Genomic DNA, 15376 nt, shown 5'->3' on the forward strand with positions numbered 1-15376 from the left:
CAGAGCCTCTCTGCAGAGACACTGTGACCCCACTCCTCCCTGCTTGTTGATGTACCACATCGCGGTCGTGTTGTCCGTCAGGACTTGAACCGACCGACCGCGAAGGGAAGGGAGGAAGGCCTTGAGCGCCAAACGTATCGCCTGCAATTCCAGAAGGTTGATGTGAAGCAACCTTTCTTCTGGAGACCAAAGGCCCTTGACCTCCAGGTCCCCCAGATGAGCACCCCACCCGAGAGTGGATGCATCCGTTATCACTGTGGCCACTGATGGAGGCAGATGAAAAGGCTTTCCTTGAGACAGATTGCCTTCCACGCCCCACCAAGACAGATCCGCTGCAGCTTCTCTGGAGATCCTCACTGACTCCCTGAGATCTCCGTTGTGCCGATACCACTGCCTGCGGAGGCACCACTGGAGTGCCCTCATGTGCCAGCGTGCATGACTGACCAACAGAATGCAAGAAGCCATCAGACCGAGCAGACGAAGGACCTTCAGGACTGGAACAACCGCTCCATTGTAGAATAAAGGAATCATCTCCTGTATGTCGTGAATCCTTTGAGGTGAAGGGAATGCACGACATACAGTAGTGTCCAGTACCGCACCTATGAACAGGTTGCGCTGGGAGGGCACCAGGTGAGACTTGGGTACATTGATCGAAAAACCCAACCTGTGCAACAACTGAGTTGTCTCCTGCAGATGATGGAGCACCTTCTCCGGCGACTCCGCTTTGATCAGCCAGTCGTCCAGATAGGGGAACACAGGTATCCCCGATCTTCTGAGATGCGCAGCCACCACTGCCATCACCTTGGTGAAAACTCGAGGCGCAGTAGTAAGTCCAAACGGAAGGACCGCAAACTGGTAGTGCTGCGATCCCACCGTAAAACGGAGATACTTTCTGTGCGACTTCAGAATGGGGATGTGAAAATACGCATCCTGCAAGTCGATCGACACCATCCAGTCTTCTTCCATCAGCGCCAGAAGAACCTGAGCAAGGGTGAGCATTTTGAACTTCTCCTGTTTGAGATAGAGGTTCAAAATCCTGAGATCCAGGATTGGCCGAAGCCTGCCATCCTTCTTGGGAATCAAGAAATACCGGGAGTAGCACCCTTGACTCCTCTCCTGCTCTGGAACCACCTCTATTGCACCCTTTCGGAAAAGAGCCAGGACTTCTTCCTGCAGGAGAAGCAGGTGATCCTCTGAACAATAATCTGGCAAGGAGGGTAATTGGGAGGAACTCCTGAAAAGGAAGTGCATACCCATTCTCTACGAGATTGAGAACCCAAAGATCTGATGTAACCGATTCCCAATCTCGTAGCAAATGAGTAAGCCGACCCCCTACTGGCCCCACATGATCCAGAATGGTGGATCTAGGGCTGCTTTGCTGATGCGGGTGGGGGTTGGGCATTATTGGAGGAAGTGGAGGAAGAGGAGACTTGACGTCCACGTCCACGACCCTTCTGTCTACCTCTATAGGACTTATATAGAGGGTTCTGCTGTTGCTGCTGTTGTTGTTGGCCTTGCCTGAAGGGACGAAAAGAGGATCTACCAAATCCTCTAAACTTTCTAGTTGTCAACCCTCTCATCTGGAGACCCAAAGACCTTGCAGTGGCACGGCTATCTTTAAACCTTTCCAAGGCTACATCCGCCTTTTTACCAAAAAGGCCAGTCCCTTCAAAAGGTAAGTCCAGCAATGTAGACTGCACATCCGCAGAGAAATCAGAGGACTTTAACCACGCAGCCCTCCTGGTCGCAACAGAAGAGCCCATAATCCTGGCAACAGAATCAACAGTGTCCATGCCACTCTGAATGACCATGCGTGCAGCAGCCTGAGTGTCAGATACCACCTCATTAAAGTTCTTTATATCTTCCTAGGGAAGCCTTGGGTGATAACTGCTTCACTGAATCCATCAACACATGCACATACCTTCCTAAAAGGCAAGTAGCATTACATGATTTAAGAGCCATGCTCCCTGAAGAGAAAGTCTTCTTTGCAGACTGATCTAATTTCTTTGATTCTTTGTCCGCTGGTACTTGAGGGAAAGAGCCAGCAGCCCTGTTAGAACATGCCGCCTGCACCACAAGACTTTCTGGAGAGGGGTGTGAAGAAAGGAACGCAGGGTCATCAGGAGCCACCCTATAGCGCCTTGCAACAGCTCTCGAAACTGCAGGAGCAGACAACGGTCTCTTCCAAATCTCTTTCATTGGATCCGTTAAAGCATCAGTGAACGGCAGTGTAGGTTCAACAATAGAAGAGGGAGAGTGTAAAACTTCAGTGAGGATGTTGGGTTTGTACTCAACTGTGGGCAGCTTCAAGTTGAGAAGATCAGCAGCCTTCCTAATAACAACGTGATAGGGTGCCACATCCTTAGAAGGAGCATCAGAAGCCGAAGGTAGACCCCACTCAGGAGAGAGCTCCAGACCACTAGCATCACGAAGGTCTTCAAAATCATCATCCTGATCAGGAAGCTCACCTTCTTCCACATCTGAATCTTCATCTTCCCTTTGTTCAAGAAGACGCTGAGCCCTTCGTCTCGACCACTCTATTCGAATCAAAGTCGGCGGATTCGGTAACGACTCTGACGGAGCCGGATTCGACGTCGAGCGAGGAGTCGGGGCAGCCGGAAGATGAGACTCACGGACAGGTGTGGAACCTCGATCCAAACTACGAGGTCGATCCGGAGTCGGCGAAGCCGCATGCGGAGTCGAAGACCTCGGTGGCGCCGTACCGAGCCAAGGTGTAAGAGGCGCCGGCATAAAAGGCATAAATGGAGCTGGGGCGTACGACTGAGGAATGCCCAAATTGTACGATAATGGACCCATGGGACCAACAGGTGCTCCAGCGGGGTACATCGCCCTGGAATACACTCCAAACATCGCATTGAGAAAATGCGAGGGGTCCTGACCAGGACCAGGAAAGGGAGGGTACGAACCTACCGGATGTTCTAACGGAGGTCGTTCCGACACCTGTTCACCCTGACCTTCTGGGTCCACAGGAGTCTCCATCGGAGCCGGAGTCTGAGGAATTACTTCTTCTTCCTCTTCATGTTCCGAAGGATGTAAAGATACCGGATCCGGTTCCGGAGTCGGAGAACCTTCGATTGACAAAGCAGGAGAAGGAGAAACAAAGTCCTTATGGTGTTTACAAGACTTTTTCTTTGAATCAGAAGATTCCTTCCCTGAATAATGTTTTGAACTGTGCTTCCTCCTCTTGTGTTTTCTCTTCGAGGAGCTCGAAGCGTGACCCGAAGCCGACTTGGATCCAGACCTAGATCTCTCCCTGGACCTCGACTTCGCTCTGGATCTTGACTCCGCTCTGGATCTCGAACCCGCTCTGGATCTCAACGCCGATCTCGACGTCGATCGAGACCTATGCTTCGACTTCGAGAGTCTCGACGTTGACCTTGAAGACCTTCCAGTATCTTGTCCTTTTACCTTCGCGAGAAGTAGCTTTGCTTCACGCTCACGAAGCGCCTTTGGGTTCATTTTAAAACAGGAACTACAATTCTTGACGTCGTGAACCGAACCAAGACACCACAAACAATCCTTATGTGGGTCAGTGATAGACATCATGCGGGCACAAGACCTACATTGCTTAAATCCTGTCTTCCTCGACGACATTCTCGATGAAGAAACAAATCGCAAGGAGAAACAGAAACTTTAAGACAATAGCTAGATACCAAGTATCGCAGAAGATCCCGAAAACCGTTAGCGTCGAAGACGCGGAAAAAAGGGAACTGGCGTCATCACGCCGGCGTGGGCCTGATATGGGGTCGGTGACGTCAGACGGAGTCGCGCGCGATGCCGTGCTCCTGTGACGTCGTCCACGTTGGCGTGCTACGAAGAAAATTTCCGAACGTTGCTGACGCAAGGGGGATATTCACAAGGTGAGGAATCCACACGGCAGATGTATCTATCAGAAGTGGCCTACCCCAGGATACTGATGACCATCCATTGGATGTAGTTGGCCCTCCATCACAGGACAAGTTGTCTTAGAGTAGATCACATCATCCATTGACATCAACCAGCCACTACCACGGCAAATGCGTTGACGCCACTGGTATGCAGAGCTCTCATCTCCATTGGATTAGTTTATTCCTCTCGTACTGAGAGTAGACAATCTCTTTTCCACTCTCTCAATCTATTCCTCTAGGTTCGTCCTTGAGGAGAACCTGAGGAGTCTTTATACTCCCTTATATTATTTCATACCACCCATAATCCGCTTTTAGCATGTGTTCAGTTTAAAAGTTTTCATTTATGCCGACAACACCTAGATCCGCCTCGGTCTGCTAGGTGAACCTTCCAGCGAGCCAGCAAGTCTGGTTAATGATTCCCTTTCCATGATCAAGGCCGAGATGTCTTCTCATCTTCTGAGGTTGAACCCCACCACATCGAAGATGGCGCTCTTTCTTCAGATTCTTAAAATTAGAAAATATAAGGTGGATGCACTTGGCCTTCGTTAGAAGAATAGGTCCAGTGGTACTGTGGCCCTGGGGTCTGAGGGCTCAATCCACCATCATTATTTTTGCCCTTGAGTCCCCACTTGTGGTGGGTCAGCCATTTTCCATGATTATGTTAGAACTCATGACACCCTGCACTGTGGCTGCCTTCTGGGGCTTGCCATTTGTAACAACTGCTCATGAAGTGAGGGGCATGAGAGGATGTCTGCATTATCTAGGATTATTACTCATCCTATTAATGGTTTATATACAAACACACACGCACACATGAGGAATAACCACGGATCTGATTAGAGGATTTATTTACTGGGGAAGTCACTGCCGTTACGGTACAGTACACGTGGCATGCAACCATATGTGCTTAAAGAACGTACTCACGTAAGTGACATGTTGAGTCACAGGGCTCTTTTTTTGGCACTGCGAAAAAAAAACTCACATGATTGATGTTAGCCACTTGTCAAGTAGTGCTAGAAGTTGGATGGAGACACTATGTAATATTGCCTAACGTACTGTGTTTACTGTGAGTGAACTCTTTATCTTGTGTGAAACCAAAAATGCATGAGTAGTATTTTTAGCCACCCCATTCCATTAGTGCACACGTGCCAAATGGTATACAGAGTGAACAAGTCCCGAGGTGGTGATAGACTGCTTTACGTTAAATACATAAGCATTTAAGGTTTGTTTCAACATGATACTGAGGATAGGTCACAAAGGTCAAATTTCAATTAGGCATGAGATGCAATTCAAGAAATGATTTGTTGGCCAGTTAGACAAGGTGAAAAATAGTATGCTGCGGACACAAGTATATAGCCTTCCTCTATGAACGGTGAAAAGCTTGCATTGCCATTGCGGCATCACCATAGTGGCCCAAGCTCAGCTACTGGCCTTGGTGTTGCAGCCAATGGGAGTCTGAGCAGGGGACCAGTGGAGTCACAGCCTCCACACTAGGAGTTTTAGGCATGACTCATTCATTGTGGAGAAGATGGGCAGTGGCCATTTTTTTACTCCATCATGGCCATTGATACCATTGGGGAATGTTAGCATACTAGTTGTTAGAAGAGGCCAATCACTAAACATGATTGCCTCCAGTCAGCCTAAGTATTCCCACAAGAGATGGCCATCTCCTAGTGAGCCCACAGAGAAATACTTTACCCTCCCAATGCTCTGCATTCTCAGCCCCCTTTGAGGGAAAGGCGCCAGTGGTAGTCCATGCAGGTAAGCGATGTGGGGCGGGACGGGGAGGGCAGGAGTGGGGGTGGGGGTGAAAGTGACAATCGACGGGATAGAAAATGTAAAACCACTTACCTTGCGCTCGCCGCATCGCCGACTCGGCAATGCGGCAAGCGCAAGGTAAGTGGTTTCATTTATTTATTTATTTTACATTCCCTATCCCGTCGTTTGTCACTTTCACCCTCCCCACTCCTGCCTCACCCTGCCCCACTGTGCTTACCTGCACGGACCGCCACTGCAAGGCACAGGAGTCAGTCTCCTCATCTGAAGGTAAACATCAACGGGATAGCTTTAGGCTGTGCCCCCAGCAGCTACAGAAGTTCCTTTATTAATTTGTAGCATAATTATTGCCAATTGCACTCCAACAGAATACAACGAATTAAAAAATACTACACATGTATCATGTTAGAAGGGCATTTGTCACAACCACACTCTGGATTTTGCTAACAATCCTACCACAAGTTTATGCATTAAAAGAAACATGTCATGGGCTTCTTTTACTTCATATCCTACCTAGCAGCAAAGACATGGAACTAGCAACAGTTTCACCTATGGACCCCCCATCTCTTTCAGAGTTCCGAAAGTCCCTGAAGAGCTGGCTATTCGTCTAATAAACTAGACCGTGCCAGCGCCTATATGCCCTCTAGGGTGACAAGAAGCGCTCTACAAATCTACTGATTGATTGATTGATTGATATCACTTCAGATCCAAAATATAAAAAATTGGTTATTAATGGATAGTGAAGAAGTACTCAAGCCACCTGGAATATGTATGGGATATTAACTTTTTCATGCACTCTTTTAGTTGTTTTTTTAGTTTGCTGTTTGTTATGGGTTTGTTCAGTTTTCACACATGCTGTATGATATATGCTCCTTTTAAATTGTATACATTTTCAAAGACATGTCCATGAACTTTTACACAATAGCTGACTCTTTTTCCTTTCCTTGGCCTCCCTGCCCTTTTCTCACTTAGTATATAGAATGTAGTTATGTTATATTATGTGTATTTGTAAAGCGCACTATTACCTGCGAGGTATCCTTGGCGCTGAGCAGGTGTGTGTGCCTAGCCCTGCCTATGGTAGGTTGGTTAATCGAAAAGCCAGGTCTTCAGCTTCTTGCAGGAATCAAGAAGAGAGGAGGAGGCTCTGATGTGGAGACGGGGGTCGTTCCACGCTTTAGGAAGTTGTAAGAGAACGCTTGTCTTCTGATCTGGTTCTGTGTACGCCTGGGTTGTTGGCGAGTACGAGTCCTGCGGAGCGAAGGTGTCTAGATGTTTGGTGGAAGGAGATGCAACTGTTCAGCCAGATGGCAGCTGCGGCCCGTGCAGGTAAGAGCAGTGGGGCTGGGGAAGGGGGAGGGGGGGGGGGGATTGCGAAGGATGATGACGAGGGGAAATGATTTATTTATTTAGTTTTCCATCGTCATCGTCCTTTAAAATCCTCCCCACAACCCGGCCCCACTGCTCTTACCTGCATGGACCGCGGCTGCAAGATGGGGCCTGACCTGTGAAGGGCCTTGAAAGTGTGTGTGAGGAGTTTGAATTGAGAGTGTTTGAGTATTGGAAACCAGTGTAGTTCCCTGAGGCGAGGTGTAATGGGAGCTCTGTGCGGGAGGTTGAGGATGAGTCTGGCTGCTGAGTTTCTGGATGGTCTGTGGTCTTGTAGTGAGTTGCTTGGTGATCCCAGCGTAGAAGGTATTCCTATAGTCCAACTTCCTGGTGATTAGGGCGAGTGACACTTTTTCTTGATTTGCTTGGAAGCCATTTGAAGATTTTTCTCAGCATCTTCAGGGTGTGGAAGTAGGATGCAGTGACGGTGCTGACTTGCAAGTCATATCCAGTTTGCTGTTGATCATTATTTTAAGGTTTCTGGAGTGGGATCTGGGTGTGGGTCCGAGTTCGGACAGGCACCGGTGGAGTCCCACAGTGAGGTGTTCTTGCCGAAGAGAACTAATTCTTATTTTAAATGCTAAAGGTCTTGTCTGTCTCCTGGTTATCTTCAATATCATACCTTTGCAAATGGTTGGAAGGCCGATTTTGAGATATGATTAGCGAGGGGCTCAGGGAGGTAGAGTATTCCCATCAGAGGCTTAGGGAACCCTGTTGACAGCAAACAGTAGACTCCTTGACTTACAGAAAAGTGGTATAGTGATATAGCAACACACTCTTGCCTCGATGCACTGTAACAGACAGCTCCTGGGTGCAGTGGCAGGGTCTAATGTATCTTCTTTCCTTCTCAGTTAATGTCCCTAAACTGTAGTCACCAAGAAGGCGGGCGCACTTCTTTGATGGTGTCAGTCTTCACTTAGGGACCTCACTTTCCCTGGTTGGAGTATTCTGGATGATTCTGTGATCTCATAGGGTCACTTGACACAAGGAACGCATGGGGCTGGATGCCATGTCTCAATATTTTGATCATGGTTTCCTTATGGTGCAGTCTATCTTGGACCTGGGACAAATCCTAGACCACAACCTTAATTATGATTCCTGTCCATTTGAGATGCTGCACGGCCACCTCACTGTGTTTCATCCTTCTTAAATGGAACCCCTAGCCCGACTGATGCAGACACTGTCCTTTTCAAAATCGTATTCTGGTGTATGGGCTCTGCATATCTGGCATCCTTCAGTTGTTCAGTGGAGAGCAGGCAACCTTGAGTCCAACCGGCAACCACAAGTGCATAGGGAGTCGTTCTGACAGATCGAGCTGGTAGGGAGATGGAAACCCACCTCAGACGGTAAGTACCTCAAAGGACTCTAGAAGGTGGCAGACCCGTGCATGCACTTCCAACACCAATCTATTCCTAGCTAAGTACTTCTGCACCTGGATTTAAAGGGATTAATTTCTCACTCAACTGCGACAAAATTGTTTTCCAGGGCTGGTTCCTCAATGTGGAACTAACTCCCTAAGAAGCTGAGATGGATAGAAGTCTCTTCTCTTCAAAAGTAAACCATGAACATATAACCACTCCATTCCATACCGACCCTAATGTTTTATCCTCTTTTTATCATCTCACCTATAGGTGATGTACTGTTTATTGCCACTTTTACCTTAGATTCTCCACCTTACCTTCTGCTCACCATCTGTCTTCCAATGATATCTAACACCATCCTCTATATATTGAATTTCATTATTTGTTTTCCAGTTTTTATGTTTTAATGTATTTCTTAAATCCGGCTTCTTGTTGTTTGTTAAATGTAAACCACACTATCACCCTGTTATATGAGCCGCGATGATAAACAATAAATAAATAAATCCCACAAAGAAGCCAAATAACCAACAGTGAGAAGCTCTGGCTTTTTACATCCTAGGCTGAACCCAAAAGTGAATTTTTCCGAACCCCGGGAGTCCTGTTGCAGCATCAGATACACCTTTGAATGTTGATTCTTAAAAAAAATTACTAATGTTTTCCACCATCTAAAAACATTTTAAAACCTTTCCTAAGCCAGAGAAAACCTTATTAAATCCGGCCCAATTTTCCTTAGGAGTTGTTAGTAATCTTGCTGTGCATGGCATCGCTTGCCTGTATATTGTAAAGGTGTACATTCGGACTATGGATCTGATTTAGAGCTTGGCGGGCAGGTTATTCCATCACAAACGTAATGGGTATCCCGCCTGGCGATTTACAAGTGCATTATATCCAATGAACTCGTAATACAGCAGACGGGATATCCTTCACATTTGTGATGGAGAAACCTCTCCGCTGAACTCTAAATCAGGCCCCTTATTTCTTCACCGCCTACCAGTTAAGTTATTGGAACATAAAGAAGGTCATACTTGTCTGAACTCAAGCATTTGGAAGCTTCATTGGAGATGATTCATGTATCCTTTACTATTATAAATTCTTAATTGAGTACATTTAAAAGTGAATAGTCTTTGACACTGCATTGTGGGCTAGCTGTTGGCAAATCTTCGATAAATGAATCTTGAGATATCATTCAATGCGACTAAATGAGGAACATGTTTGTTTCTGGTTAATTCACAGGCTAAGATAATTTTCCGGCAAAGAAATCATTAAGGGATGAAGGAATCAACTTTGCGTTGAATGGTGAGTAGTATCTACATATTTTATGCGTGTCTGTACATGTGTTTCCATCGGTGAGAATAGATCAAAACAAATTATGAAGATTCTTGTGACTAAAAAAAAGTAAATCCAGAATTTGAAATTCCCAACATCTCAAGAACAGGCCATGGATGTGCCATTGACAAATTACAGGGGTATCTAAAATGGCATCTCCTTGAGACCCTAATGGAGGAAACATGTTCAATCTTTACCCCCTCAGAAGCCTTCAGTTTAATATTGAAAGGCTTATGGGTGTGTAAGAAGAGAAAAATATGAAATGTGAACAGTGTTTCTGGGCCCAGACTTACAGAAGTTTTTCAGGGGCTCTTGCATGTCCCAAAGTGACAGTATGCTACGCAAACTATAGCACTGATCAACTTTTGCACGTAAGTAGACGTTTGCACCGGCTACTTGGCTACACGTAGAGCACTAACTTAAAGAAAATAGAAACAAACAATGAACAAAAGCAACTCCCCTGACATATCCATGTGTAATAGGTATAACTATTCAGAAATGTACACTGTTCATGATTTACTCTTGTGTGAAATTTGCCCCGGAGGATGTACCGCGAGCACCAAATTCAAACCTGATACACAGTACAACAGTTTTGCTTCCAGTAGGCCTTGGTGCAAGTTTAAATGATGCTTACATAAACACTAAATTATTGACGTGTGGTAAATGATGACCTTGGCATATGACGTTGGGGAGCCTACTCACAAACTGCACTTTGTAGTATGTTTAGTAACCTACTCACATACTACCAAATCCTATTTACTAACCTTGTAAGAGATCTCTGCCTCGGTCTCTCCATTCTTTTCTGTGCGGAATTCCCCACTCTGTTTGTAAGGTCTCTGCACATGCAGATATACATTTTAGTAGTGAATGTTGGAGGAGCCTAGTGGATATGAGTAATACTTTATGCTTAAATAGAAGGGCAATAGGGAGGGATAATGAAGGGCTAAGGAGAGGTTTAGTTAGGGACAAGCAAATACAAATACCCAAAGGCAAGCCCATAATTTTTTACAAAATGCACTTCTCAAGTTACTGCAGCCAAAATGGACCCACAAAGTCATAAATGTATTCCATCTTAGACTTGGCGTAAGTCAGCACCACACATGGCCATTGACACGTATTGCAACACACAGCAAAAGAAAATAATGGTGGCAGGCACTTAAAATAACACTCCACGGAAAATAATGTTAAGTGAAATACATTATCTCAAGTTTAAATCACATGTATAATGTATATTTCTTAAAATAGCTAAATAGCTTAGCATTTAATAAAAAATATAATTATTTAAAAATAATAAATACATTTGAATAAGATGTACTCAAATGAGTTAATATAAAAGTTATGGAAAAGATGGGATCTTTAACAAAAGTATTTTAAACTATAATTGTAAAGCAATAATTACATGGGCTGGGCAGGCACAATGATACACTAACAACAGATAATATAGCAAATTATTTCTTGTACCCATGCTTTGACAACTGAAAAAACAAGGAGCACTACTCTTTTGCCTGTAGACCAATTTAAGACTCTCTTTGCAATGAGTAAGATCGCATTAGCACCGGCAGATAAAAAACATGATGCTGGCAGATACATAATATAGGCTTACAGCCCGCTGGTTGTTAAAGGCCCTGTAGCCAAGATATAGGCAGAAGGACTACATGGCTATTAAAACATGTCACCCACTGAGGGTAGAATGTTCTCAGTTAAAAAAGGAGAAACAGAAAGGAAAACATTGGAATGTTGGAGCAGAAGGCTTATACCAGCCATTATAAGCCCTTGGTCACTCCATTGTCTTCAATACAGCTCCAGACATTCCAATGTTCTAATTAGCCTCTGAATATTGAGAGTCCCTCTTCCTGCGAGTTCTCAAGATCAATAACATCAAAGATTCTGAGGGAAGCAGAAAATAACTCACGTTATGTTGTGTTATTAACCTGAAATCTGCCCTGATATAAATTACTTAGGGTCTAATTTAGAGTTTGGTGCTCATGGTACACTGTCGAAAACTTGACTTAGTTCCCTGCCTGCCAAAACTTGTCCGCCCATCTCATTTAGAGTGGGTAGACAGGAAGCATTTCATCAATGAAGTCAATACATCCTCTAACTGCCCGAAAGAGTAGGGGTAGTTGAGGACGGACATTATAGTGGCCGCCCACTATAAGGGGGAGAATATAATGCATTTTTGAGGTGTCTAACAACACCAGAAAAAAACAGGTGATGATGGACAGAAAAAAAATAATGATCCTCCCACACCCTGGGAGAAAACACCTTGAGTTTGGGAGTCATTCGTGTTTTTACTCCTGTTGTCGGAGTTTGCGTCTCAAAAACAGAAAAACATGTAAAAGTTTGGGGAATGACCATCAAAACCAACGCTATTTCTACTTTGAACGGAACTGCTGTGATAAATTTAGATATAGATAGATGATCGTTGAACTGGAAATTGGGTGTCTCACACTTCAGTGGTTCCTCATTTTCTGCTCTTTAACCGTCTACATAATATTCCATGTTTAATCTGAACAACGTCTAGACATGGAAGTTGGTTATCATACATTTGTTATATAATCTCAATGGCTTTTAATTTGAAACTGCTTAGCTTTTAAAAACCCTAAAGGTATTGTGACAGAGAAAGTCTCTAACGCCCTCAGGGTTCAGGGCTAAGATCCTTCTGCGGTCCAAGAAGTTTCCTGAGTTCCAACTATAGAAATTGGCACTGTGGAGAGGTTCAAATGCTCTGCCAAATAGGTCTCTATGGTTGATCTAGCTTATCCAGTGTCTTATTGTGTCTGAGACTCTGGCCTCATTTTGTGTATGCCAAGCTTCAAGTACCTGAAAAAAAATATTACGCCTAAAGATTTTTTTAATTATAATTACTCATTCTGGTTCCTGTTTTCTTTTTCAGAGTTTACAGCAGTCTAGTGAATATCTGTCCCAGGGACTGGTTTTCTCATAACATACTTGCAATCATAGATTGCGGACTGCCATGCGTCTACAATGAATTATGCATCGACCACGGATTATGAACTACTTCTCTCTCCCACCCTGCTGGATGACCCCACCAACGGCATGGGCATGGATGCCGAGCAGAAGACGGTCTTTGCGCTGGTGATACTCCTGATGGTCTTTCTGGTGATCCTCATGGTGCGGTGTGTCCGAATTCTGCTTGATCCGTACAGCAGAATGCCTGCATCCTCATGGACAGACCACAAAGAGGGGTTGGATAGAGGGCAGTTTGACTATGCTTTGGTGTAAATTGGTATCTTCCAACAAATGGAAGCCCATGAGAGAAATAAGGCATTGTGGGAATCTCTCGAAGCAAACTGGTGGTGACTCGTCAGAGAGAGGCGCAATGCATATCGATCAATTGGCTAAACTGCTAATTTCTAGTCTTATTACAGAATTGGGCAAGTTGCTTTAGAGCTAAATATAACTGTGTAGTGTTAAAGATGATTTGGTTTAATAAAAATTAAGAGGTAAGCCCTACTGCTCTGAGCCAGCGCTAGCAGGATCAAAGCTACTACATGGCGTCTGCATAATCAATCACTGGCTGTGTCAAAAATTGGCAGACATTGAATCAATTCCGATCATTAACTGATCAACTGGAAAAGTTTTAAAATAATAGGACCTAATAGAGCCACACACACTACTGATTCTCCCAGAGCCTAGGAGGCTAGCCAAAGCCTTCTCTCACAGACCAATCCCGAGCGAGGCTTTGCCGGAGAATCAGATGCCGATCTTAAATGTAGCCATTCGCAACACAGCAAAAATTCTGCCCGATACAGCTTAACTGCCTTTAACTTTGGATGCCTTCAAAATTTGAACATTCCAGGCCTGATATACCTGAAGGCCCTCAATGTATTGTTTTCTAGATATGATATTTTTTTTTGTATCTGAATATTTTCAAAATGTGAGCCTTCTTTTGAGGGTCTTCTCTCTGGAAGGGGGTAATTTTGCTAGTCATTGTCCCACTGGTATTTGTTAGTTAGCAGATCTTAAGTGTCAGTGGTGGGGAATTGTGTCTTACTAGATTTCTCAGGTTTTTGGGGGTTGTTGATTTTTCTTCCACTCCAGTGATTTCGTCTTGTGAGTGACTGTGAATTGTGATGTATTTAAGGGCACCGCCTCAATGCCAGTCTGTATCCTGATTGTCAGAACTGAAAAAGTATGCATTGTGAGATGTATTGTAACCTTTAGCTTAAGTGTGTAAACTGAGCCCTGTGGTTATATTGAACAACAATGGTTCTATGTGTTTGATTCATGGTCACCCAAGTCTGGCCATTTTTTGACTGTGCATTTAGCCAGGGGGATCAAGTTATTCTTATACTGGGTATATTTAATATGGATGATACGTGGCAAATTAAATGAATTTTATGCAGTGGCAGATAATGCATAAAACAGTGATATGGTCAATATAAGAATATTCTTCAGAGCAACGGAATCCTGGTATGTGCCACATCATCATCACCGGAAGAAACCTACGTAAATGGATTGACCAATACATGCTCTTCCCCTACTTAGGTACTAATCTAAGATGAAAGAACAGTAATGAGAACCATTGACATTCCTTCCACTTGTCAACAAAAAAGTAGCTTTTGCCACTGAAGCTTTGTGCACAAACATAGTTTTGAGTCATCAGAATTCTGCTGCTTGGGCTGAAATAAATATGGTGAGATATCTTGTTTGAATGCAATCTAATGGTAATCTGTTCGCGGACAATCTTGTGTTACCTATTCCACACCTTCCTCTAATAAAAGTGTATGCTTATCGCTGCAGCTAAGCTTAAAAACAAGTGATGGTGGTACTTCTTCAGTCTTGCCCTGCGTGATCATCAGCGGGTTTTCCATAGATAATCCGCCCAGCGCAATCATCAGCAGGTTTTCCATAGATAATCCATTGAACTGCATCTCTAGTTCTCCTTCAGCATTAGATCATCAACTAATAGTTTTGTTAAACTTTAGAAGTGTTGAATGGGGTGTGCCCAAGATCTAAGATACAACCTGCACACCTGACGTCACACCATAGCTACTTGCCACATTTGCCTGGCAGTTTGGGGCTAATTTAGGCATGGTGGAATGCCTTATTTATAGGTGGGAGAACTACCAGGTAAACGTGTAAAGGCCCAGATGCAGCTGGCAAGGCTGCAGGCCCATCTGCCACAGGACAGCCGGGCAAGATGACCAGCCACATATATGACATTACTTTATGATCCGCATCCCACAGAATGAAGCCCAGACTTCTTATGGGTTCACAGGGATAAGATACACTTATGATCACAAAATAATTCAAAATGAAGTACTCCGCTGCTAACACCGAGATGTACTGAGAAAGATCGCTCACAGGAACAGATTAAAGGCCTGACTTAAGGAGACCTAGGATAAAAAATACTGGGGTAGATTTACAAGCCCCTTGCGTCACTTTTGCGCCGCTGTTGCGTCACTTTTGTGATGCAGCGGTGGCGTAAATGTTGGGGCCCATTTACAACGTGACGCATCTAGGGGGATGCGTCATGTTGTAAAGCCCTACGTCACAGTATAACCTGTGCCAGGTATAATGTATGCAGGGTAGGCGTTCCCATGCAAAACGCCACGTAAAACTGGTGCAGTGAAATTTACAAGATTTCACTGC

At 44.6% G+C, this 15376-nt stretch overlaps 1 protein-coding gene across 1 annotated transcript; it reads left to right on the plus strand.

Annotated features, from left to right (window-relative positions):
- The first annotated feature begins 9659 nt into the window (after window positions 1–9659).
- On the plus strand, window positions 9660–14534 carry LOC144806965 (cortexin-1-like). Its single transcript, XM_078673020.1, has 2 exons — window positions 9660–9727; window positions 12654–14534. The coding sequence occupies exon 2, from the start codon at window positions 12746–12748 to the stop codon at window positions 13001–13003; it is 258 nt and encodes an 85-aa protein (XP_078529146.1). The 5' UTR covers window positions 9660–9727; window positions 12654–12745; the 3' UTR covers window positions 13004–14534.
- The last annotated feature ends 842 nt before the right edge of the window (window positions 14535–15376 follow it).

This window comes from Lissotriton helveticus, unplaced genomic scaffold, assembly GCF_964261635.1.
Source record: "Lissotriton helveticus unplaced genomic scaffold, aLisHel1.1 SCAFFOLD_632, whole genome shotgun sequence".
Taxonomy (NCBI): Eukaryota; Metazoa; Chordata; class Amphibia; order Caudata; family Salamandridae; genus Lissotriton; species Lissotriton helveticus.